This window comes from Nannospalax galili, unplaced genomic scaffold (assembly GCF_000622305.1).
Source record: "Nannospalax galili isolate Female #2095 unplaced genomic scaffold, S.galili_v1.0 scaffold492, whole genome shotgun sequence".
Classification (NCBI taxonomy): domain Eukaryota; kingdom Metazoa; phylum Chordata; class Mammalia; order Rodentia; family Spalacidae; genus Nannospalax; species Nannospalax galili.
The window spans coordinates 417236-444332 of NW_008332217.1; the positions used below are offsets into that span (position 1 = coordinate 417236).

General features: G+C 48.2%; 1 protein-coding gene across 27 annotated transcripts in view; it reads right to left on the reverse strand.

The window, feature by feature from the left end:
• Positions 1-27097, reverse strand: part of Zmynd8 (zinc finger MYND-type containing 8) — a 126910-nt gene that overhangs the window by 21246 nt on the left and 78567 nt on the right. For 18 of the 27 annotated variants that reach the window (XR_003848620.1, XM_008827448.3, XM_008827440.3 and 15 more), the window contains 5 exons: positions 25448-25597; positions 13497-13649; positions 10348-10836; positions 5177-5569; positions 2523-2713 (listed from right to left, as the gene is read on the reverse strand). Coding sequence is in view for 26 of the 27 variants with exons in the window: in XM_008827448.3 (XP_008825670.1) it covers positions 2523-2713; positions 5177-5569; positions 10348-10836; positions 13497-13649; positions 25448-25597 (1376 nt within the window). In the remaining variant the exon portion in view is untranslated. The remainder of the gene's footprint in view (positions 1-2522; positions 2714-5176; positions 5570-10347; positions 10837-13496; positions 13650-25447; positions 25598-27097) is intronic. The other 9 variants (XM_008827452.3, XM_008827449.3, XM_008827451.3 and 6 more) reach the window with 1 other exon arrangement.

Sequence of the window (27097 nt, forward strand, 5' to 3'; positions counted from 1 at the left end):
TATATGTTTGAGCGCTTTGTCTGTATGTAAGTACATCTGTGTTGTGCAATGCCTGCAGAGTTCTAAAAAGGGTGTCAGATCCCCTGGAACTGGAGTTATGGACGGTTGTTAGACACCATGTGGGTGCTAGAAACTGAACCCAGGTCCTCAGAAACAGGGTGCCCTCTCTTAACTACTGAGTGCTCTCTCTTCACTACTCTCTTAACTACTGAGCCATTCCTCCAGCTCCAATGGTAAAGTATTTCTTATTAGCTATGAAGTCACTGACAGTAATAAATCCAGTAAGGAGATGGCTGGTTAACACACACTCAGTTGGTGACGATGGACCAAGCACTTACCACCTGGGTAGGACCAATGTACCAAGCACCTACTACCCAGCATCATCCCCATCCTTGGAAGTGAGCTGAAGCCCTAGGATCATTATCACAGAGTGGTCTACTGATGTCTACACACAACTGCAGAGGAAAACCGTGTCTTTTTTTTTTTTTCATTCAAACTCAACTGTGGTCATAAAAGCACTTGGCCAATTAAGAGAGAGCGCGCCAGTGCTGACAGTGTGCCTGCATTCATAGGCAATGGGCAATCCTGCCTGCAGTGCCACTAGCAAGAAGTGTCCCAGAGAGTGGGTGACTTGGAGGAGGGGCCCATGAGCCCCAGTTCCTCTGGATTCCTAGAACAATCGAGGTAGAGGTCTCGCTCACTTCAGTCCCTTCTACAAGCAAGTCAAGTCCTTGGTCAGCTGTTCACAGGACAGTGCCTTCTTCCAGAACTTGAACATCTGTCCTGAACTAGCAGCTGAAGCTCTGCAGAGCAAAGCTGACTCTGGGTCACCATCTGCATCTCAGACACTGGACTAGACAATCCACCCTCTGCAGGAAGACAGCCTGTTTGCCCTGCAGGCTGTTTCCTCCTCATTGAAACAAAAGGAAAAGAGAAGCTCAGAATGTTACAGGATTCACAAGGTCCCTCCCCAAAGTTAGATACACAGTAACAACTGTTGGAGCGTTAAGGGGAACCAAGCTCTCCAGGTTGAAACTGGAGCTCCAGGGATGCAGCTTTTGCCGGTTTGGGGCCCAGGGTCAACTTTTTGTATCTGCATCTGAGTCATCCACTCCTTAGTTCCGTCCTAGCTCCTGGAACTAGCTCTTAGACACTCACTAGTTCACCAAGCTAGATCTGAGTGGGATCATTTCTCTGGTTTGTTGATGCCCTTCTGGGTTAAACAAACATTTGTTTACATCTCTCCAGGAAAAGTCAAGCACTACCATTCTAGATTTCTCTAGGACTCAGTGGTTAAGAGCACTTGCTGCTCTTGCTGAGGACCTGAGTTCAGATTCCAGCACCACATTAGAAGGCTCACAACCACCTATAATTCCAGTTCCAAGGGATCTGAGACCACCTTCTGGTCTCCATGGGGACCCACACACAGGTACACAAACCCACAGAGATAGACACACATATACATAATTAAAAAATAATGAAACAGGGCTGGAGAGATGGCTCAGCTGTTAAGAACACTGACTGTCCTTGCAGAAGACCCGGGTTTGAATCCCAACACCCACATGGCAGCTAACAACTGTCCATAACTCCAGTTCCAGGGGATCTGACAGCCTCTTTTGTCCTCCTCGGGCATTGCATAACGCGGGTGCACTTACCTACATGCAGGCAATACACACACATAAAATAAAAATAATAAATAAAATACTAAGAAAAAAATAATGAAATTTAAAAAAAAAAAAAAAGAACTAATGAGACCAGATCATGGTGGCACACAGCTGCAATCCAGTTACAATCCAGTTGCAATCAGTAGGAGGCTGAAGCAGGAAGGTAACAAGGCTAGCCTAGGCTACAGAGAAAGGCCCGCCTCAAAATAAAATAAGCCAGGTGTGGTGGCACACGCCTTTAGTCCCAGCAACTCAGGAGGCAGAGGCAGGCAGATTTCTATGAGTTCAAGGCCAGCCTGCTATACATAGCAAGTTCCAGGTCAGCAGGGGCTACAGGGAGACCCTCTCTCAAAAAAGACCTAAATAATAAATAAAATAAATAAAAAACACTTCTGGGAATACAGCTCAGTGTTAGAACATTTGGGGGCAAATCCCTGGGTTCAATTCTCAGCAGCACATGAAAAAATAAGAAATGAGGGGCTGGGGAGATGGCTCAGTGGTTAAGATCACTGACTACTATTGAAGAGGACCCAGGTTTGATTCCCAGCATCCACACAGCAGCTAACAAACCGTCTATAACTCCAGTTCCAGGGAATTCAACACTGTCTTCTGACCTCCATGGGCATTGCACTACACAGGTGCGCCTACATACATGCAGGCAAAACAGTCATAAAATAAAAAATATTTTTTTAAATTAAGAAATGAATAAACCAAGTTGAGACCCAAATGCAAGCCGGGTTTTGGAGGTCCTCTGTAAAAAAATCAAGGTCTGAGCCTTCCTACACAGTGCCCAGTTATGGCCCCCAAAATCCGCACCATGAAGCGGGTCTTCTGGCACCCCAGACAATGCCCACTCACTTTGCTGGTATACTTGGCAATGTCGGCAGCCACATCAGCTGAAGCGGTGGCGATGGGTAGGTCAGCGTTGATGGCGGACGCCAGGGTGCTTGCAGAGCCTGAGCTGCTAACTAGGGATGCTGGCTGTGTGCTGGTCACCAGCGTGATGGTAGACGTGGATGGGCTCTGGGTGATCTCCTTCTGCTGGACGGCTGGGAAAGCAAAGGATTGGGTCACCCCACCCATGTGGGAACACGCATCCCAGCACAGAGCTGGGGTAAAGAGAAACTCTCACACAGGCCCAGCCAGCTTCTGAATTTGTTAGTGGTAGTGTCTCATCTTGACCAAGCTCAAGCCAGGCTCCTCCAAGCTTTCTCCTCAACTAGGCCCCAACCTTGCATGACAAAGACCCGAACAAACATGACATCTCTATAAGAGCTCAAGGTGGTGAGGGAGGTGACCTAATCCAGCCTTCAAGTGCCTGGTGAGGAAAACTCCAGGCTGCCAACAAGCATCTAAAGATGTGAGGCAACTACCACCTCATCGCTACGAAAAGGCAAGAGGCTGACTGTCCAGTGCCCATTAGCAAACCCAGGGGCTTCGCACACAGACCCCCTTTCTGTTGTCTATAATGTTTAACTTTTCTGACTGAGTCCCCGCTCAGCCCCTCCTGACTTCCTCTTTCTACCTTTAAAACACCAGCCACCTCTGCACAAATCATGGGTGAGTTTAGATCACACTGGGTCCTTTCTCCAGTGGAGTGGTAGGTTACTAATTAAAATCTTTTCCTACTACTTTAAAGGGAATAATAGTATCATTAAATAATAGTACTCATTAAAATATCAGTCCACAACACATTCGGGTTTTTACAGTGCTGAGGACTGAACACAGGGTCCTGTGCACGCTGGGCAAACATTCTATGAACAAGGACCAAGCTACACACCCAGCCCAGTCCTTAATACTTTAAAAGTCTAAGCACAGATGCCGGGCGTGGTGGCACACACCTTTAATCCCAGCTCTTGGGAGGCAGAGGCAGGTGGATCTCTGTGCGTTCAAGGCCAGGCTGGTCTACATAGTGAGTTCCAGGACAGCTGGGGCTACAGGGAGACCCTGTCTCAAAAAGACCAAAAAAAAAAAAAAAAAAAAAGTCTAAGCACAGAGTACTCATTAAAATAAGTGCCTATCACTTTAACTAGTGGCGCAACAGTACCAGACTCATTAAAAATCAGTCCTTACCACTATAACTAGAGGGGCAATATGGTATTGCTGATAAAATCAATCCTTAAACATTTTAACTGGTGGTACGTGTATTACTGATCAAAGTCCATCCTCTTAACCACCCTAAGGGGACGTACAATAGAGTATTACTGCTTAAAACCTGTCCTCACCACTTTAACTAGTGGCACAGGACTGTATTATTGATTAAAACCAATCCTTACCAGTTTAATTAGACTTTATCAATTTGACATGAGACCATCTGAAAGCAGAGGACCTTCCTGTCACTGGGTCTGAGCACTGTGCCCACCTACCCCACCCCCTGGCACAGCCTCTGTGCTGGGGTGGTATGAAGACAGACTCCCATAAACAGCTGTTCTAATTTCAAATAGCCCAGTTCAGCTCTGCCAGCTAACTTCCATATACAGGATGAAACCAGCTCACTCCAGCTTGACCTGTCCAGTGTTTTTAAGTATTCTTCCCCATCCACCTGATCCCCAATCTTTGTAGGTCAGCCACATAGCCAGCTCTCTGAGTTTCCTCCCTGGGGAGCATTTGCACCAAGCTTTAATAGAGGAACCATCCCTGGCCCCACCGGGGATCAAAGCACACTGGTGCCATCCTGCTGCTACCCCATCAGTTGCAGAAGGTACGCCCCTAGCCCCTAGCACGCAGGGTAGAGTTTGATTCTTCAGTTGAACTAAATGGCTCCTAGAGGCTGGCTCATCTCCACGAGACAGAAAACTAGCTTTTAAGGACACCTTTGTCATCTACCCACTCCTCACACGGAAGACTTCCCCCCTAAAAATGCCAAGAGGTTCACACCTGTGCACAAGGAAACTTACACAAAGATACATTCATTGCAGCATGGTTCATGATAGAGAAAACCTGAGTGAGAGTAATCTCAATGCCCACCAGTAGGGAATGCTCTAAATAAATTATGAAATACTATGCAGCAGTCCAAAAGAATAAAACATAGACCCCCAAAACACGCTGATGGGGTGGAGGGTAAAGAATGGTACCATCTTTGTTTTAAAAAAGAAAAAAAGAGCAATATTTTATGGCGTCACATATATGTATAAAAATACGTGTATCCATGCACAAGAGAGGTCTTTACATGGAAGGAACGAGACGGTGAACAGGACCACATTCAACACTCAAATGTTCACACACATATCTTGTCCCCTTGTAAGGAGAACCAACGCAAATGCATGTATCATTCATAAAAATGAAAAACTAAAAATATCCAATTAAACACTTAAGTAAAAAAAAGTTACAGTCTTCAAAAAAAAAAAAAAATCAAATGGATTATGTAAGGCCTGTCAAGACATAATGACCAGGACACATGTGGGAACGGAAAAACAATAAATAAAAAATAAAAAATAAAGTAGCGGTGGAAGGCTTTTCTCCTGTCAGTGTGGCAAAAAGGGAAAGGGTGCCACGGAGAGCGGGGGCGGTACCTTTCACAGCCTGTCTGGTCTGATATCTCGTCCCCTGGGAAGACTGAGGCTGCTGCTGGTGGTGCTGCTGCTGCTGTTGCTGCTGCTGCTGCTGGCGCTGCATCTTCTGCATGTGCCACTTTTGGGAGGACGTTTGAAACTTACTTGATGAGTTCCACACGACCCGCTGCACGGCCGGGGCAGTCTCCTTCGGTAAGAGCGGCCTCTGCTTTTTCGCTGGGCTTCCTGTGACCGTGGCGGCCGGTGCTGTGACCGTGACGGCGGGCATCGTGCTGGTGGTGGCGGCTCCGGCGACCCCGGGGGCAGGCGCTTGGGCAGCGGAGCGGGTGAGCACTGGCGTCTCGGGGGGAGACTGGCTGCCCGCCGTGCTGGACAGTGGAGCTTTACCTAGAGCTACAGCCAGGGCGTGAGAACAAGCGGAGACTGGATTGGACTCGGGTTGGTGAGCAGGGACCTCACCTGGCAGAGGCAGGAACGCTGAAGGCATTCGGCATGACCGCACACCCCACAGAAATGGCTCATAAGAGCACAGCTTTACCCGCCTCATTGAGAGCATGCTCACAACCCAGATAGAGGCATGGCAAGCCTTCTGGGGGAGGAGGTGGGCAAGACCCAGCTTCTCACTGTGTACCCAGTGGCCCAAGCAGTAAGTGAAGGGAAACCAGGCTTCTGCCCGTCCATAGAGGAGACAAACCCTTGAGCTAGGAAAGCAACAGGGTCTGTACCCCAAGAACAGGACAGATGGCCCTCAAGGTCAAAGCACACAACACTGCGTCTTCCAGAAAGCTGCACCTCTCTACTATACCATCCAAGATGGTATCTCAGGGAGAGGCTGGCTGACTGGACATTTAACACTAAAAAGAAGTCAGACCCAGGCACAGAGCCGGACCCCAACTCACGGCACCTAGACTTTAAATAGCCCTTGTTCAGTTTGGATTCTAGTTGTTTCTGCCCCCACCCTTTACGGATAGCACATAATACTGGACTTTTTATTGTGCAGTAGGGTCAGATTAAGTCTAAAAGTTTTTTTAAGAGTTGTTGTAAAAACATTAAGTCAAGAATGTCTCACAAGAAACAACAAAAAAGAATGTAGGTCAGTGGTAGGGCACTGATCTGGGCTTAATTGTCTTAGTAAAAAATGATTATAAAAACATGAAGTCAATAATTACACAGGCAGGATGTGAGAGCGGACAGCACAGTGCCAGTGAGTCTGGGCTAGGACTGCTACTGCAGGATTTAACCAGGCAGGAGTGAGGATGCGAACTCCCAGCACTGACTGTGTGGACACATCAGCATTACGGGAAGTGAGAGCAGGCTGTGGAGAAGCAGCTGGAAAGTGAGTCAGAACGAGCGGCCCTGAGCTTGTTTATGAAGCAGAGATGGTGGCTACCGAGGTCTCAGCTTGCCCCCCAGGATGCCCCAGAAGCACACTCCACACGGGGCAAGGAGGCTTCCCCACACTACTTATCAGCATTGAGCTTTACTTTTTAGATTCATATCACCCAGAAAAAACACAAGAGTGTGATTATTCCAGGTAGGATTTTCAGCAAGATTTGAGCTATAGGAGGCCGAGGGAGAACTAAAGGAAGAGCCACCAGCTTCCATATCATAAGCACCTGCTCCTCTGGAGAGGGAAGGCGACATATTTCCCACAATGAAGAGCCCTGGTCCTTTCGGCTGGCAGACAACAGTCCCTGCCTGCTCTGGGTACAGAGGCAACCTTGAACTTGGCTGGATGGATCAGCCAGACAGAGATGTAGTCCCTGACAGAGGTTCTAACCTGAAGCACCTCAGTGACATAAAGACATCATTATTGATTCTAAGCAAAGGACCGCCACAAAAAGGTCATTTTCTCTCTCCTGAAATAAAAGCAAACAGCCAGCTAGCTTTGTAGGGAGCATCTGCTCTGTGCTGGTCACACTGGCTCTTTTCCTAAAGGAAAACTGAAGAGATGGAAATGGGTCCACACAAAGATTCCAGAACCAAGGTACTGCTTGGGGTTATCACCTAGGTACCAAAATACCTTCATTTTTGGAGAATTATGGTGGTTTACGGAGGGGAAAACAATAAAAAGCTATTGGAAATTTGATTTTTGGTAGAAATTCAGAGTATATAATCAATCACTGAAAACAGAGGTAGATTCCTTAAAGGACTAGCACCCCAGAATTTGCTCATTAAATTAACATCCCTAATCCGGAACAAATCAGAAGTCATAGTTTTGTGTTGATAAAAGGTGGCTTTTCTAAGAACTCATATCCCTGTCAGGAGGGTGACAACATTCACTGTGGCAAGGAAGCACAAGAGTCAGGGAGCTGCCTTCTTCCTCCAGTCATAAAAGCTGTGTCGGTGTCTGAGGACTGGATTCTCCCCTCTCTGCACTCTGGGCTGAGGGTTGACTGAAGACACACAGGCCACTCAAATGCCCTTCAGTTCATCAACTGAGACGTGAGAGAATGTGGTTGGAACGAGGCTGTGAATGAGGCATCTGAGAAAGATGCTTTGCACTGACCAAAACCAGCCCAGGGACTGGGCTAATGTAGTCAGTTTTGCTCCAAGCCTTTTAGAAAGCTGTTCTAACTGCACTGTATTCTAGAATCTTCTTCAACTCAAGCAATCACCATCTATGTAGGGCTTCCTGGAGAAACTTCCATCAGACATTGATACCTGGAGAGGCTCTCCTTCTTTTAAGCTTTTGACTCTTTTTGAAATGTGTGAGGTTTGCTGAGGAACTAGTCTTCCCTTCTTGTTTTCACTGCTAGGAAGCTTAGAGCTGAAATGGAAACGCGTGTCTGTGACTCCTGAAAATTGGAACACGCCGTGGTTTGGTTTCCTGTAGCCCAGGTAGTCTTAAACTCCTGATTCTCTGGCCTTCACTTACAGGTACTGGGATTAGAAGTATGTGCCACCACACCTGGCTTAGGGCATGGTTTTATATGAAACCTCTCTCTAAAACCAGGGCATAAAGCAAATTAATCAAAAGGTCAGTTTCAGGGTCAGTGAGATAGCTCAGTGGATAGAGGAGCTTGCCATCAGGCCCAACAACCAGAGTTCAATCTCCAGGACCCACATGGTGGGGAGAACCTCTGACCCCCACACAAGGATGCACGTACACAAATAAATAAACGTAATAAAAAATTTAAAGGTCTGTTTCAGAAAGAACGGGAGACTCTAAGCACGGCCCAGGAGCACTAAACTACCACACTTCATGGAATCAACACAACTCCTATAGGGCAGTAATGGACATGCTCTCTAACCCCACTTCACAACCACATGGACGTCAGCCTTCAGCAGCCCTAAGTGATGGCCTGGCCTTTCTCCCACCCACACACTGACAGGCATTTTCATCTCTTTTCCTCAGTTCAGGAATCACTCTCCCGCTAACAACTGAGGTTCCAGATGTCCACCGAGTGGGCACACCACAGAACAAGAATCTTAAGGTGGAGCCACATGCCTTAAATCCCAGCACTTGGGAGGCAGAGGCAGAGGCAAGCTATCTCTGTGAGATTGAGGTCAACCTGGTCTACATAGTGAGTTCCAGGCCAGCTGGGGTTACAGGAAAAAACAAACAACAAATTGACTCAAAAAACAAACAGGGCTGGGCATGGTGGCACACACCTTTAATCCCAGATCTCTGTGAGATTGAGGCCAACCTGGTTTACATAGTGAGTTCCAAGCCAGCTGGGGCTATAGGGAGACCCTGTCTCAATTTAAAAAAGGACCAAAACAACCAGAAAAAGATCCTTGAGGTACAGCAAAACCTTACTTCAGGCCACAGGGACTCCAGGGGACCACAGACTGACACCCTACTTCTGGGTTAGGATGAGACAACAGATCACTTCCTTTCAGAAGTGAGACTCAATCCAAAATGAAACCTGGCTGTGTTCTACATCCCCATACTAAGCACACGCAGTTTGCTGGCCTCTTCCTATTATGTGTTCCTCAGCGACATCACTCTTCAGCCCTTAGTGAACACTCAGCATTTTCCTTGGGTGCTGTTGAAATCCCCCCTGCCCCCACCCCACTGGAAAACTTGCTATGACCTTGTCATGGCTAGGACACTCATACCTGTCGACACTGGAAGTGTTGACAGCATGCCCGCTGCAGGGGGCCCTGGGCCATGCTGCTCTTCACAAGAGAAAAGCCACCAGCCTAAAGATACTCAGGCAGTGACCCAAAGCCTGGTAGGTTTTACCCACTAAGGGACATCTGACACTAGCTGACCATGTTTGATGGACAGGTTCTACTGCCATCTAGTGGCAAGAGGCCAGAGATTCACAAGACATTCTCCATTGTAAGACCAGGGGTTCACAAATGCATTCAGTTCCACAGCACAGTTGGTCATATCCTGTCCATAGCAGCCACACAAGGTCTCTTCCATTTCCAATGCTCTATGAAGCCCTTGGGACATCCTCTAAGGATTCCTGTCCATCCTAGATAAGGAGAGAAGTTGAATCTATCCACCCAGAACTGAACTCAACCACCTGAGCCCTGACAAATGAGGACCTTTAGAATGTTGCCAGAGAACTTGCCTAGTATGCCAAAGGCCGTGGGTTCAGTCTCCAGCACCCTTCAACCCAGTGTGGTTGTGCACACCTATTATAACCCCAATACACGAGAAGACAGGAGGACCCAAGGCTTAAGGTCATCTTTGGTGATAGAGCTCAAGACCAGGCTGGGCTATATGAAACCTTGCCTCAAAAGCCAACCAAACAAAAATAAAAAAGAGTTGGAGAAACAAAGTTGAGGCTAAAAGACACAAGCAACTCTAAGTATTCACAGAACTTATTTTTCTGGTTTACAGTGTTGGGGATCAGGCAGGCAAACCATGGGTCTACTGGGGACCTGATGACACTGTTGCTTAAATAAATCAGGTGTTGCTTAAATAAATCCAATTTGCAGATTGGAAAACAAAGGCCCACAGAAGCCATTTGCCATCCGTTACGCTGAAAAGCCATTTGTCTAGACACATGGCTTCCCACCCCTTACGCTAGGCTTCACAGTAACACAAATGCAAGGTGTGGTTCTACACTAAACGAAGAAACCAGAACCCGAGGGCTGGGGCTGTAGCTCAGTAGTAGAGCGTTTGCCTACCATGCACAAGGTCCTGGGTTTGATCCCACACACCAAAACCAACAAAACAAAAAGCCCTGGCAGCTGTTACGGTGACTTACCATCCTGCTTAGGCAACGTCTCCTTAGGCTCCTTCTTAGTTTTGCGACCCTCCCGCCCAGAAGGGTCTTCTCCTAAGTCTATAACAAGTTCGCTCTCGGAGTCGGAGTCCAAGCCCAAATGCACTGTTGGGGAATCTGTCTCATCCTTCCCCTTCAGTTTATCCTTTGTGGGGTGAGGTGATGGTTTTGCCTTCTCTGTGAAGTCCTTCTCAGGCTCCGGGCTGGCCTTGTCCTTAGCTGGCACCATGTCTGCCTTCTCGCTGGCTGGAGAGTTGCTTTTCAGCTCCTCCTTGACCTCTACTGGGTTGGCAGGCTTGGGTTTTTTTTTGGCGGCAGGGGCCTCCTTGTCTTCGGGGTCCTCCGGTTCATTCTTGGATTTCGGTCCATCATCGCTGGCGTACTCGCTGTCGCTACTCTCTGACTTCTCAGAGTCCTCCGAATCACTGTGCTCAACGGCTGTGTAGACATCTTCAGAGATCTCATTTATGCCTAAGGTCAAAAGAAAATAGCCCGAGGCTTAGCTATACAAGAAAGAGGGAAAACACCTGCTCCATACCCCATGCTGGACTCAGAAAGCACCCAGGAATGACCTGGCAGGAACAGTAGTAATCAGATAGAGCCTGTGCTGGAAGTAAATATCAAGATGTTTATTGGTGGTTGTTTTTATTTTAATTAAGATGCATTGCTGGGCGTGGTGGTACACGCCTTTAATCCCAACGCTGGGAGGCAGAGGCAGGCGGAGCTCTGTGAGTTCAAGGCCAGCCTGGTCTACCTAATGAGTTCCAGGACAGCTGGGGCTACAGGGAGACCCTGTCTCAAAAAGACACACACCCACACACACACACAAAAGATGTATTTATCTGGCTGTGTGGCACGCGCACACACACGCAATGCCACCACAGGCCAGAAGAGGGTGTGGGATCCTCTGGAACTGGAGTTACTGTTAGCCACCACAGGGATGCGGGAAATGCAGACACTATGCAAGAGTAACCAGTGCTCTTGGGGGGTGGGGGGGGCTCAAGGACAGATGGGAGGAGTTGCTTAAATAAATCCAATTTGCAGATTGGAAAACAAAGGACCAGAGAAGCCATTTGTCTAGACACAAAGGAAATGAACTTGGAGGCAAAACCAGGTATCTGGGCTCCTGACTCACCAGTAGCACTGCTCTATGCCTCTTCAAAGTTTGACGAGGACTTTGCCTCTGTCCAAGGCTCAAAAAGGACAGCCTCCGAGCAGGGTTGCCACCACTTGGCCCATAAGCTCACCTGTAGCATGTGCCTCTTGTCTGGGGAGCAGTGGCTGAGCCTCTACCTACTGTTTGTTTTTGCCTTTCTTAAAGATTACAATTCATGCCTTTGATCCCAGCACTTGGGAGGCAGAGAGGCAAATCTCTGTGAGTTCAAGACCAGCTTGGTCTACATAGCAAGTTCCAAGCCAGCTGGGGTTACAGGGAGACCCTGTCTCAGAAAGACCAAAAAAAAAGTTACAATGCACTGCCCAATTCACAAAGAAATTTCATATAGAAGAAGGCAGCCTTTTTCTAATGCAATCACACAAGCAACGTGTGGGTGGGGCCGAAGGCTCTGCCCCTTAGGCCCAGGCAGGTTTCCAGGTGACCAGGTGCTGCCCCTCCTTCCAGCTGGCTCCCTACACTGCAGCAAAGAATCTAGTGCTAATACTTCTGCACTGTCCTACTCACAGAGGAGGCAAGATAAAACCACACCTAGCTATCAAGGGAAAGTCACAGAATAGCAGGTCTCACACAACTCACACAAACTACGGACAAAGCACATTTCCATCAACAGTTCCCTCACCCTGGCTATGCTTCTGGCTCAGGCTGCAGGTAAATAATACATCCCCCAAAGAATGAAAATCCAATCAACTCATGGCACCAGTGTAAGTCATGGGCAGTGCCCGGTCTCTCGTGATCTAGTTGTGCCAAAGAGAAACTTGCAAAGAGTAAGCCCCAAGCCAAGCCAAGACAGAACTAAATCCGCCTCCCACAGGGCCCAACGAACACAAAACACAGGGCTGGGACTGAGGGTGCCACTGGTAGGTAACCTTGAGGCAAAGGTTCTCTGGACAAGCAAGATCACATGACCATCTGTAACACCTCAAGCAAAAGACCTGCCTCACTGAGCCTCAGAGTCTCCAGTGCAAACCAGAGTTGTTATTTGTTTCCCAGAAAAATCCAGACACAGTCCTTAGCCTAATGAGGTGGGTCCAGAAAACGCTGGGCAAATGAAGTGGCAAAACTTAATAGTAAGGTTCTGTGTTACACAGTTGCACAGGACTTCAGGGGGCCCTGGGATGCCCTGCCGACCTTGATCGCTGCCCCTTAATGTCCTAAAGGGACAGGCAGCCCAACTCCAGTGACCCCTAACTACAACCCCTTCTCACACTAGGATCCAGAGTACCCAGAAACACTGGAAATCTCACCTCAGAGTGGCCCTCTCTCCTGGAGCCCACTGTCCATCACTTCCTCAAGCCCTCCTAGATTAATTTACTGCCTCAGTATTTCAGAAGAGCTAGTATACACATAGATGAGACCAGCTTCCACGAAGAAGCAAATCCCTATAAAACAACCTCCCTATTTTGAAACATTTCTAATATAGGTAGCAAGACTACCACCCGAAGGCCCTTCATACTTTGGAGCAAGAAAGGACCAAAGGAGGTCAGCAAAAACAAAAGCAATCAGGTGAAACTTCCTGGAGGTAAGGCTTGCACTCAGCCTGGGGGAAGGTAGGCTCAAGAAGGAAGCTGGCACAGAGGAAGCAGGGCAGGTACCTGGTAGGGAGTGGCTGTGCCTGCAGGGGAGGGCTGGACATTTATGGCACCCACTCAGGAACAGTGCCTTGACATCTGAGTACAGAGGAGCCAGGAGAACTTGGGGTACCTGTGCTTTTACACAGGCACCTGGTGTGAAAGTTCTCAGGCTGCCTTGGCTGGAGAATCATGCCTGCTGCATTGAGGGCCCTTCTAGTAAATGAACTGCCAAGTCTGAAATCCGCTGCCCTGAGTGGAAAAGCATTAAGCTTTACAAACAGATCAAGGTCAAGGAGCCCCGCAGGGAGGCACTAGGATTCAGCCCTTCCGTTAGCACCTCCGTGAACAGCACCTGCAGCACCATAGGCAGTTGAAGGACCTACCTAGCTGTGCTTTGCAACTCTCTATGGTCTTGTCCAGATTGAGCTGGAACCGGCTGCGAATCTGCCGCTTGGGAGAGATGAGAGGGACGGGGGCCGACTGCTGCTGGACCGACTCGCTCAGCTCCTTCAAGTCCATCTCGGCTTTGCTTCGATCTGGAAGACATGACCACACCCTTGTCAGACCAGGCATGTGGGGGCAAGAAAATACCACCCACCACTCAGCTAGGCCAACCAGTAAGCATACTTTATAAATCAAGCCCAAACAGAATCCACCTGTCCAGAGACAAGGGCCAGTCAAAAGTAATGTAAGAAACACATGGCAGGTTTACTTCGCCCACGGAAAAATGGATTCAGTACAGAAAGCCCAGCCAGGTGCTTCAGTTTATGGGCCTCAGGCGCACTGAAAAGGCTGCTGATAATCTATCCATCCTCAATGAGCAGGCTGGCAGCACCTGCCCAGAAGGAGCAAGGGGACGGACAGCTTCTCCCACAAAAGGCATCACACCCCAAGTGTGATGGGTCCTGGCAGTTTATAAATCATTCCCAGTCCATCCATCTAAGGCTTGAATAAGAAACAAAGAGGTTCTTTGGCTGACAGCACAGGGGAGGAGAGTGAAAAGATTCTCCTGGGTTACTGACCTGGGGCAAAAAGGTATTCACAGGTAAGGACCCAGTTCCTCAAACTGATGTTGAGGTCATAAGTTCCCTGGTGGCCTCTGCCAGGGGCTTTCTGTATGACCAGCTAGACCAGATTTCCAGGGGCCAGTGAGCACATTTCTTGAATTCTTTCCCACCTTTCCTAGTGCCCAAAACATAGGAGGAAATGAAGGTGTCTGCTTAGGTCCAGAAAGCCAGGAGACCTGCAGGAGGGGCAGGCTGCCCCTACTTGGCTTGTTCCCCTCCCGCATCTCCCCCAAACCACCCCAGGCAGTGACAGAGAATAATTTACCTCCGAGCCTGTTCCCACCAGCTGAGCTCCGTCCCAGTAACTACCTACCCAAGGCCTCCTCCGATGACAGAGGGGCCCCCAGAAGTGATCTGAGAGCTGACCAGGCCTTCACCAACTCCTCTTGGGTTTAGACCTGAGCCACATCCCTTCCCATGACAGAGCAAGGTTGTTGTCTAACACCACAAAGCTCCCCTAAGCTCCACCCAACCCTCACACAGGTACACAGAAGCACCAAGCTCATTCATCATGACATCTCCTACTGTGGTAATCAGATTGGGAAGGCCTCATTTCCCCAAACACATGAAGGGATTAGAAGCACATATACACACACACGTACACATGCACCCCAAGATTTCCATAACATACACTCAGAGCAAGCAGAGACCACCCTGTGACTCATCCAAGTGTGCACATGTGTTCTTGTGTACATCTGGGATCGGCTGGAATAGGCTGGAAGGGATCTGGAGGGGGCAGGCCAAGTGAGAGTCAGCCCTACCTGCAGGTCACCCCTGTTTTCTGGACCTACACAGCCACCGTTTTTTCCTCCTCTACATGTGTTCTTGTGGGAACACATATGTAAAGCTAACAGGGGATGGTCGCAGAGCTGCTGTGAGAGTCAAGGAAAAAAGAGGAGGAAAAAGAAGCTTCATTCAAGTTTAGCAGTGAGAGAACTAGAAAGCTATTTTCCTACCCCCACGTTTGTCTCCAGGGAATCCAAAGGGGCTTATAAAGAAGATTTATACAGTGATTCAGAGCCCAGAAAACCAACCTAGGAGCAGTTGGGAGTCTGTGGGATTGAGGACTTAGCGCCTGCATAGAACACGTGACAGCCAAATGGGTAGGACAGTTTCTCAGCTATGAAGCGTGGGGGCTGCGCAAACAGCCCGGTGGTTAAAGAGTGCTTGTTGCTTTCAGAAGACCCAACTTTGGTTCCCGGCACTGATGTCATATGAGTCACAATCACCTGATACACAGCCCCAGGGGATCTGACAACCTCTTCTGGCCTCCATAGGTACCTGTGAGCGCGCGTGCACACACACACACACACACACACACACACACACACACAAATCTTTAACTTTTTACAAACTTTATGTGTATGAGTGTTTTACCTGTATGTATGTAAGTGCACCTGTGTCATACAATGCCTGCAGAGGTCAGAAGAGGGCATCAGATCCCTTGGAACTGGAGTTTGGGGTGGTTGTTAGCCTCCAGGTCAGTGCTGAGAACCGAACCTGAGTCCTCTCTAAGAGCAGCCAGTGCTCTTAAGTGCTGAGTCCTCTCTACATAACATAAATTTTTAGACAATAAAATAAATCTTTAAGTAATGCACGGCTCCCACAGGACAGTGGAGGCCTTGTCTCAGTTTGGTCTGGCACTTTTTTTGTCTGTCTGATTTTTGTTTCTGAGATTCACCATGTAGCTCAGGTTCGCCTCAAACTGATGCTTTTTCTTCGCCTCCCAGTGTCAGATTACAGGCATGCGTTGTCACACCTGGCTAAGGCAGTCTTTCACACACAAAGCTGGAAAACAAGCATCCCATGAAAACACTTTCTACAAAGCAGGAGGGGGAGGGGCTGGCCAAGCAAAGCAGTCATAAGCATCCTCCTAAAGTGACTGGGGTCAGTGAGATGGCTCAGACTGTTAAGGGTACTTGTGGCCAAACCTGATGACCCGAGTTCCATCCTCCAGAACATGTGGTAGAGAAAACAGACTCCTACAAGTTGTTCTGTGACTTCCATACACACACCATGACACAAGTGCCCCCCACACATGCATATACATACATACACACATAGAATAATAGTTTATAAAGAAATGGTCACTGTCAGACAGGCCAGGAAGCTTTTTCTACGAAGGCCCAGAATGTAGATATTTTAGGCTCTGAGTCGTGCAGGTGGTGCTGGTAAAGTGACCGTAAATATAAACCCATGGTGAGAAGAGAACTGTGTTCCAATAAAACTTGTAACACAACTGGAGGGACAGACAGGACAGCACCAAGGCAGTCAAGTAACAAATTTACTCTAGTCTGATGACTACTCACCTTGGCCTGGCCTGCAGGGTTCTGAAAGCCCCTAAGCCCTCCTTACCCACATGAACTCTACCTCAACTGTCGTAGAGGGGGGTTGGGCAGCAGCCTGTCCAGGTGATACTTACCAGCAGCTGAAGCTGGGACCCCATATCAGACCAATCTTCAGCGTGGCAGAGGAAGGCATACAATTTACCTTGACACTGTGAGCCTGTGTCATGGGACCCTTGCCTTAGAACTCATTTAAAAAAAAAAGAGCTGTCCTCACAATCTAGCTGTGTACATGTGTGTGTACAGATGTGTGTGCACACATATGTGTCTGTATGTCTACAGTAAATGCCACCCAACCCCTCTTAATTTTATTCCAAAAAGACTGAACATAGAGAATTTGCCTAACATGCATGAAGCTGATTGAATCCCCAACACCAGTTCCAGGAGATCAGATGCCATCTTCTGGTCTCCAAGGGAAGGAGGAAGGAAGGGAGGGACCCAGGCCTGGTGGCTCATGCATGTAATCCCAGCGTTAAAGAGACTGAGTCAGGTGGACTGCCATGAGTTCAAGGTTAGCCTGGGCTAACACAAACACAAAGACTAGACTCTGGAAACCTAATAATAGATAAGTACCTATTTTACAAACTAAGGTTTCTCTGGCCAATAAGCTATTGTTATATGTAGCTTAGAACAAACCACCCAATGTGTAAGGGCTGGGGTCAGAACAGAGCTTCCAGTACTTAAAGCAAAGACAATTATCTGTCCTGAGAGTTCTGGCTGTGTAACTTTCCTCTCCTCCTGAAAGGAAGTACTTATCAGAGCCTCTCCCAGCCCACCCTTCTACACTGGGAAGATCTCCAGCATCCAGCCAAGCTGCCAGCATTCTGAACTTTTCAGCTGATGTGAAGACAGCTCCAGCTATAAATGGAAACCAGGGAGAAAATAGCGGAGCTAGAGAAAGAAGCACTCTCTTGCATTTTTGCAGGGAAGTGGAATCAGAGCAGACATTGCACTGGGCAGCTTCTTACCTGGCTCTCCAAGCCAGGAGGCCTCTGACCCTCTTCCTTTCCACTTCTGTGGATTGCTTTCCTATGGTGCAAAAATGTCTTCATTGTAGCTGTTTTCAGTAGCGAAAATAGACAACAACCTAAACAGACAACAACCTAATGATCATAAATAAGATATCCAGATGGAAACTATCCACCTACGGATGGATGGGGATAAACATATCTGCTAAAATACAATGGGGAAAGATTCCTGTGCGTTGACATCAAAAATCAACCTCTTAGGGAAGGAAAGATGGTTCAGTGGTTAAGAGCACTGACTGCTCTTGCAGGACTCAGATTTAGTTCCCAGAGCCCACATGGAGGCTAACAACTGTCCCTAACTCCAGTTCTGGGGAATCCAATGGCCCCTCCTGGCCTCTACAGGCATTGTACCCACAGGTACACTTAACATACATATAGGCAAAACTCATACACATAAACTCATAAAATAATGATTTTTTTTTTTAATTAAAAAAGGAAAAAGACACTTGTAGGAAAGCGTAACCAGAGGTAAAGCACAGTAGCCTTGGTGTGAGAAGAAAGAGACAGGGTTAGAATGTGAATGCACGTGTTGGTACTGAGGACACGGGACCCGAGTAAGTCTTTGTGGTGAGATGGGCAGGCTGTCCTCTGTGGTAAAGGTGTTTATCGAAGTACCTAGCCTCTACCCACTGTATGCCAGGAGCACCTACAGCTCAATTACAACAACAAAAATGTCTCCTACATCGCCAGGGATAAAACTCAGACTGAGAACTGATGGTCTAGCAAGTAGAGGAGATGGAAAGAAGGTGATAGTGGTCACTTAGGGAAGCAGAAGGGGGTAGAGCACACAATGGGGTGCCTAGGGGAGAGAGAGGGGCAGAAGCAGACCAGCTTTCTACTGAGTATCCTGCTGTACTCTGAAATTTCTTATCTTGTGCATTCATGACTTGTAAGTCACAAAATAACCTTCTGAGACAAGGTCTCATGTATCCCAGGCTAACCTCAAATTCCTTATGTAGCCAAGTTGACCCTCAATCCGCTTCCTGCCTCCACCTCTTAAATGATGGGATTATAGTTGTGCATCACTACATATGGCTCAGTGAAAACTTACTAAAGGAAATTATGTGTTATTTATTTACTCATTCATTTGTTTTTGCACTGTTGAAGATATTTCAAGGATACATGCTAAACAAGTGCTCTGACACTAAGCCACACCCCTAGACCTTTCAATTAAAGAGACAGAGCCCCGTTGGGGTGTATGTTTGGTTTTTGTTTGAGAGAGGGTCTCAAGTAGCCCAGACTGGCTTCAAATTCAGAGATGACCTTGAGCTACTCATTCTCCTGCCTCCACCACCCGAGGGCTGGGACTCTTGGTGTGTACCACTATGGCTGGTTTATGCAGGCATCACGCAAGCCAGGCAAGCACTCTCCCAACTGAGCTGTAGTCCCAGCTCCTAACACTTTTTGTTTGCACTGCTGGGGGATCAAACCAGGGCCTTGCACATGTGAGTCAAGTGTTCCACCACTGAGCTCCGTCCCTAACAAGCTACCTTTGTTGTCAAGCTTGGGCAAACTGCAAAGGATGGATTTGGGGGAGCCACAAAATACAGTCTCTTTCAGGAAGGTAGTCATCAGACAGGAGACCCTGGCAGATGCTATCTGTCAAATCCCAGTGGAGATCTTCCCACCTCACTGACTAGAAGGAAAATTTGAGACAGCTGGGCAGTCTGAGGCTGGGCTCTGCATCCAGTCTCTCAAGACACACCTGATGACTAAGGGTAGGCTCTGTGCACAAAGTAGCCACTGGCCAGCAGCACTGCAGAAATGCTTTGCAGTTTCCAACAGGTCGTAACCAGAGCACAAGGATGCACTCAGGCACTGTCAGCAGCACAACTGTGCTAGGCTGGCTCTTGCCCCAGGAGATAGGAGCCAGCAAGGGGGGGTACAGAGGACAAAAATCTCCTCTCACCCACCTCAGGGCCACGCTTGGATTTACGTATTTATAATGACCATTAGATCCCAAAGGGGCTCAGAACAAGCCAGCTGGGCTAGGCTTGTGCGACAGGGGAAAGGCAAGACCCAAGACAGCAATGAAAGCATAGAGGAGCAGGTGGCCACACACACAGATACCGTGTGCTCGCAACACACAAGCTAGTCATTTTTTTTTTTTTTTTGGTTTTTTTGAGACAGCGTCTTCCTGTAGCCCCAGCTGTCCTGGAACTCACTATGTAGACCAGGCTGGCCTTGAACTCACAGAGATCCACCTGCCTCTGCCTCCTGAGTGCTGGGATCAAAGGCATGTGCCACCATGCCCAGCTATTTATGTATTATTTTTATGTGTATGAGTGTATTGCCTGCATGCAAAGCCCACAAATGTCAGACGGCGGTGTTGGATTCGGCTAGAACTGGAGTTACAGATGGTTGTTAACCACCACCACGTGGGTGTCGGGAATCAAAGCCGGCAAGAAGAGCCAGTGTTCTTAACTGCTGAGCCATCTCTCAAGACCACAAGCTGGTCTTTAATTTGGGGCTGTATCTGTGTGTTGGGGTGTGTGTGTGTGTGTGTGTGTGTGTGTGTGTTTGTGTTTTAGTCAACCTTAGGTGTTGGTCCTCAGGTTCCATCCACCCCCCTTTTTTTATGAGACAGAGTCTCTCATTGGCCTGGACCTCACCAAGCACACGAGGCTGCCCGGGAAACCCTAGCGCCTCATCTCCCCAGAGCTAGGATTACAAGTGTGCATGCCCCCCAGCCAGCTTTTAAATTTTTATGCATTTGAACTAATCTCCAACTGATCTTGCTCCTCAGTCCCCTAACTAGAATCTTGTTTTCATTTTCAATGCAATTAGAACTTAACTCTCAAAAACTCAGAAAAGTTATGTAAATATTGGCGTTTCGGTTTTTCTTCAAATTCCCAACAGTCTTAACAACCCAGGCTGAATGCAGGAACCACTTCCCTTAGCAAGGCATTCAGGGCTGGAGAAATGAAGACCCAGGTTCGAATCCCAGCACCCAAATGACAGCTAACAACTGTCCGTAACTCCAGTTCCAGGGGATCCAACAGCCTCTTCTGTCCTCCTCGGACATTGCACGGCTCGGGTGCACTCACCTACATGCAGTACACATACACACTAAAAAAAAATGGCATCCACTCACCCCTCCTGTTGTTACTATCCATGATCCTAACCCCACAGCTGGGCCGACTTATCCACCAAGCACAACAGCCTGCCAAGGAACAAAAAGTCCTAACAGGACCCCGTCCTGCAGTACTGAACGAATGGACACAGCATTCAGGTTTTACAGTGGAAAGGCTTGAGTCAAGACCAGACTATCAGAACGATCATGTGTGACCTCAGGTCCCACTTCTGTGAAATGAGACTATTACCTATCTTAAAAGCTACTGTACTTTTCTTTTTAGTAATCCTAATTTACAGGGTAAACTTCACTCTGGCAGAGAGCAACCACAGTCACGCATGCTAATCATAAATCTCAGCACTTGGGAGACAGCGGGACAATCGAGACAGCGAGGGTTTTATGGCCAATCTTGGCTACATAATGAACTGGGAGAGCAACCTTGGGCCTGTCTCAAACCACCCCTGAATCCACTAGGCTAGAGTTGGTTGCTTCGTTAAGATAGCTAGTTTTATAGGGCTGGAGTGGACCACAGGTGCCTAAGCTCGAAGAGAAGCATGCCATCCATGAACACCCCTTTGTCCAGAAAATCCAGTTGAGTTTCAACACATGCATACATGTGGAACCAACCTGTCCTAGTTTGCTTTTTGTTATTATGATAAACACCACAATCAAAAGGCAATTTAAGGAGGCTGGGCACGTGGTGGCTCACGCCTTTAATCCCAGCACTCAGGAGGCAGGGGCAGGTAGACCTCTGCAAGTTCAAGGCCAGCCTGGTCTACATAGTGAGTTCCAGGCTAGCTAGGGTACAAGGAGACACTGTCTCAAAAAGAAAAAAAAAACTAACCAATATACCCCACCACACATAGAATCTACTCCCAGCACTAGAGATATGGGACAGCTGGTAGAGTGCTTGTCTAGCATGTACAAGGTCTTTGGTTTGATTCCGAGTTCTGCATAAACTCAGTATGATGGTCCAGGCCTGTAATCCTGGCACTTGGGAAGTAGAGGCAGGAGGCTCAGAGTGGGTCAAGGCCATCCTTGAGTACATAGATCAAGCTGAGTTATATGAGAACCTGACCCAAACCAAAGAGAAGGGGGGCTGGAGAGATGGCTCAGTGGTTGGCTCCTGCAGAGGACCTGGGTTGGATTCCTGGCACCTACATGGCAGCTAACAATCATTCCTAACTCCAGTTCCAGTTCCAGGGGAATCCGATGCCTTTTTCTGACCTCCAAGGGCATTTCATGTCACAGGTGCACTTACATACAAGCAGGCAATACACTCATACACATAAAATAAGAATAAGAAATAAAGTATTTTTTAAAAAGAGAGAAGATGGATTAGCAAGATGACTCAGCAGTTAAAAGATACTTGCCACCAAACCTGACAACCTGAGTTGGATCCCTGACTTCCACACATGTGCCATGGCATGCTTTCAATCACACATACACAGGAAGGGAGGGAGAGACGGGAGGGACTGAGGGAGGGAGAGAGGGAAGACTCCAAATTTGGAGACACACCCTCCTCTTCTCCAACCCAGGCAATCTCTGGTATGTTTCCCATCTATCTAACTTTGCTTTTACCACTGTACTGTTTTAAACAAAACCCTACTTTATTAGACATCATTCTCTAGCACTCTGGCTCACTTTTGTCTGGTGCTACGTCTAGTGCCACGTGGACAGACCCAAGTAATGCAAAAGGGAATGGCTGCAAAAATCACTCTGCTTTCCAGCAGGACACGCCTTTAATCTGGGGGGGGGGGGCAAGGCGGGGCAGAGGCAGAGGCAGGCAGACCCCTGTGTTTCACGCCAGCCTAATCTACATAATGAGCTAGTCAGTGATACAGAGTGAGACCCTACTTAAAAGAAACAAATAAGGGCTGAAGAGATGGTTCAGCGGTTAAGAACACTGACTGTTCTTGCAGAAGACCCAGGTTCGAATTGCAGCACCCACATGGCAGCTAACTACTGTCTGTAACTCCAGTTCCGGGAGATCCAACAGTCTCTTCTGTCCTCTAAGGGCATTGCACGACATGGGTACACTTACCTACATGCAGGCAATACACTCATACACATAAAATAAAAATAATAAAATATTTTTAAAAAAGAAACAAAAAACGAGTCAGCCTGCTCCTCTGCCCTCTAACCTTCCCACCCACTCACAGTACTTCCTTGGGTCCCCAGCAGAGCCTCTTTTGGGGACTGAACTGCGGTTCCAACCCAGTATTCTGGCTCCCACTGTCCTGTCCCGGGGAGGAGTGGGGGAAGATGGGTCAATCACGGCTACCCACGACTGGGCCCACCCATCAAGATGCATGACGGGAAAAGTCTCCAACAGTGCATCCAGTCAAATTTCAAAGACCCACGGTATCACAAGGATGCCCACCACCCCGTTTTACAGAAGGATCTATTCTTGCCAGTCGTGACTGGCAGAGAGGAAATGTCACCGTGGGAACGCCTCCGCACCGTGCTTCTGTTCAGAGTGTGGAGGTGGGAGGGGGGCCCCCTGAGAAAACCACATTTTTTTAGAACAACGTCTGTCCTCAAGGCAGAAAATGGGTCCCTTCTGGATCAAGTGAAGAAACAGTCAACGGTTCAATGGTAGAATCTCAAGAAAGACCAAGAATGACCCAACTCCAGCCATGCTGCAGGGCCAGGTATGGTGGCCACACCTTTAATCCCAGCTCTCCAGGGCAAAGGCAGGCAGATCTCTCTGAGTTCAAGGCCAGCTTAGGCCAAGGCACCGTAAGACTCTGTCTCAAAGAAAAATAACAAGTGACAGATGGAAGAGACACCAGCTCAGGGGTAAACCTCAGACCTCCTACTCAGATCTCAGCGCCACAGCACTACAGGTGACATGGGCCTGGAGGAATCTGTGAACTCACGCGTGATGGTGCACAGGGGTGGCTGCTTCCAATCCCCACTCCGCCCTGAGGTCTCCAGGGTTATCACCTACTTCAGGAGTGGCTTCCTCTAGCCAGGCTCTTCTCTGGGCTCCTGAAGATCCCTTCCTGCTCCAGTAGCCCAAGGCCCTGGCTCCTTTTGAATTCTAACCCACCCCCACCCCTCACAGCTTCAGCAGCCCCTGAGGCTGGGTCATTGTCAGTGCGGAGATCTTCCTAAGTGCTGCAGGACATTTAGCTGCACCTCTGACCTTCAACCGCTAGATGGCAGCAGCATCCAAGGCCTCTGAGAAGCCCTGGGCCTGCCGCTACAGCCAAGCCCCTATGCAAATCAGACCCCCAGCTCTATGCCTCACGAGATCTGGCCTCAGGGAACCCAAGCTCTCTCCCCTTAGGGAGTCCCAAGAATGTAGCCCGATCTACTAATCTGTCAGCACACCTGCCAACTGACCTGTGCTTCATGGGACACTCTGCAGCATCCCTGGCCTGTACTCTCACTAGACAGGGACGTTCCTAAACCATCACCAGGTCCTGCCATGTGTCCGGTCAGGATGACACTGTCCCAGATGAGAATAATTGACAGAGTCTGAACAGCACCCAGAGAGATCCTGAAACATGAGGTCTATTCATGTCAACCCTAGACCCCAGGAAGCTCAGGTTTCACCTGCTCACCTGAGATGCAGGCCAGCCTGGGCTACAAAGCAAGTTCAGGGCAAGCTAGAGCTACATAGGTAGATGCTGTCACTAACACATACACACACAAAACACACACACAGCATACCAAAACTGCAGCCAGGCATGGTGGTACTAACCGTATTACTTATATTACTAACACTTGAGAGATAAAAGCAGTCAAATCTTGAGTTCCAGGCCTGGGATATGCAGTCAGCCCTTTTCTTTTTTTTCTTTTTTGAGACAGGGTCTACTTGTAGTCCCAGCCTGGAACTCACTATGTAGACCGAGCAGGCCTGCCTCTGCCTCTGGAATGCTGGGATTAAAGGTGTGCACCACCACGCCTGGCTAGTCAGCCCTTTTCTTAGAAAGAAAGAGAAAGAAAGAAAGAAAGAAAGAAAGAAAGAAAGAAAGAAAGAAAGAAAGAAAGAAAGAAAGAAAGAAAGAAAGAGAAATAAAGAGAGAAAGAGAAAAAAACAGCATTCCAGAGACATGGCTCAGTGGTTAAGAGCATTGGCTGCTCTTGCAGAGGACCCAGGTTCAGTTCCCAGCACCTACATGGTGGCTAACAACCATCTGTAATTCCAGTTCCACAGCACCAGATGCCCTCTTCTGGTCTCTACAAGCACTGCATGCATGGGTAAACTGACACACATGCAGGCAAAACATTCACACACATAAAAATAAATCAAAAAATGTAAACAAACAAAAGAGTTCCCAAAGGGATTAGGGGGATGCAGGTCATCAGTAGAGCACCTGCTTAGCACCCATAAGCCACTAAGTCTGGTCTCCAGGACTGCAAAATAAAATAAGCAACTGAAACCCAGTGAGTACAAAACCCAGTAGCTCAGGCGATAAAAACCGGCACTTAAAAATAAATAAACAAACAAATAAATAAATAAATAAATAAATAAACTAAGGAAACTGTATCAGAGTACTTGCACAGGGATAGAAATACTCATTCATGAAACGCCCTTCAGTCATGTGTATTCACGCACACTTGGTCATGGCCAAGTACTTATAAAGATTAACCCAAGCAAGGTACTTCCCAGTGCAACACCTTCGCACACTGATGGCTCTGAGAAAACCCTGCTCCTTCCTCTTGCTCACCCCTCACTTCCTTTCCACCTACCTTCTCCATTTTCTGCACAGAGAGGAGTTCAAGGTCAAGAACCATTCATAGCAGAATGTCACAACATGCATGAAAGTCACCGCTGCCACACAAACATACTCTGAAACCACCACTGACCCAGGTTCAGGTTCAGGATGCTCCCGGTGGTGGAGGTGGTGGAGGTCTTGTCCGCTTTTGTCATGATGGGCACTGGCGCTTGGGGGGAGAAAGGTTTCGGGCTGCCGGACAGACTTCCTGCTTGTCCAGTCTTTGTGGAGGCTGGGGAAGCTGGAAAAAGGAAGTCAAGGTTAGAAGCCAGAAGCCGGCTTTACAAATCAATAAACTAGTTAAGCTCACAGGTGTGGGGCTGGGGAGGACAGAAAGCAGGAGATGTATTTCATTTACCTGAAGACACCTCAGCAACCTAAATAGAATGGACAGGAGGGATGGTGATGGACGGCCAGCAGAGGACTATCACCCAAAGTTAAACAGGGAAGGCCATAGGGAAGGCGGCCCTGCAGGGCATTCTAGTCAACACAAAGCTCTAAGACAAATCGGCTAAGCTGCCACTAAAATTGCTTTGGCCCATTCACGGGTGTAAATCTCAAAATAAACAATGACAGAAGCAAACCCCTCAAACTCCAGCTGCAGAGGTCGGGAGCCAGGCTTGCCAAACCCAAGACAGTGCTTGCAGGGCCCCTCAGACACCCTGCACCTGCTGGTGACCCACCCCTGGGGAGGTCCAGCCCCTGGCTCACAGATTCTCAGGAAGCATGCAGGCAAGCTGAGCACCGGATAGAAGGAGAGAGAGAGATAGTAAATGATCTTCCTTGGTTTTGGGTTCAAACTTCTACAGGAAAGAGCATGTCTGAGGCTCTTCTTTTTCTGCTTTAATATGCCTGAGGCTTTTAAATTTACTTTAAAATGACTCACCCCACACCCTTGAAGTGGATGAAGACCAAAGTATTTAAGGGCCAAGAGCCTCCCAAGGACCCATCAGGCCCTGGCCCAGGGTTCTTACCCTTATACATTCTTGGGAAGACTCTGCATGCTTCCTGGCCCTATTCATACCAGTTGCAAATGAAGCCTCACTGGCAGCAAAATGGTCAACTGGCCTGCGGTGAGAAGGTGCTGAGGTGATTCAATCCTGACAGAAAGTCATAGATGGCAAAGGGATAGGAACTGAGACACCTCCGGAGACTATAAAAATGTAGGCTCAACGCCTCATGTCTGTAATCCTAGCACTTGGGAGGCAGAGGCAGGAGGTTTAGGAGTTCAAGACCATCCTCAGCTATACAGGGAGTTCTAGGCCAGCCAGTCCTGCTCACTGAGAACCTGGCTCACGGAGAAAAAAGAAAGTTCCTACAACTTAGGCAGATGTGCGCGCCTCAGTTTCCTCACCTGCCAAGGTGGTTGGTTATACAGGCACACTAGTCTGGCCACCCAATAAACTTACTCATCTTGGCCGATGTGTCAGGACCCACAATGTTTTTTTAACACAGTAACATGGGAAAGACTCTAGATGTAGAGACCTGGACTCAAACAGAAGTGGGCACTTGGGGTTCAAATGTTCCTGTGTCAGGCATCCAGTATGGTGTTATCATTTGTTCTCAGTGTGATTATTTCCTGTTTCCTTACTAAATTTATTGTAATTATTGCTTTGTTTTGTTCTGTTTTTTGAGACAGGGTCTTCCTATAGCCCCAGCTGGCCTGGAACTCACTACGTAGACCAGGATAGCCTCAATCTTACAGAGGTGTGCGCCACCACGCCAGCCTTCCTTACTAACA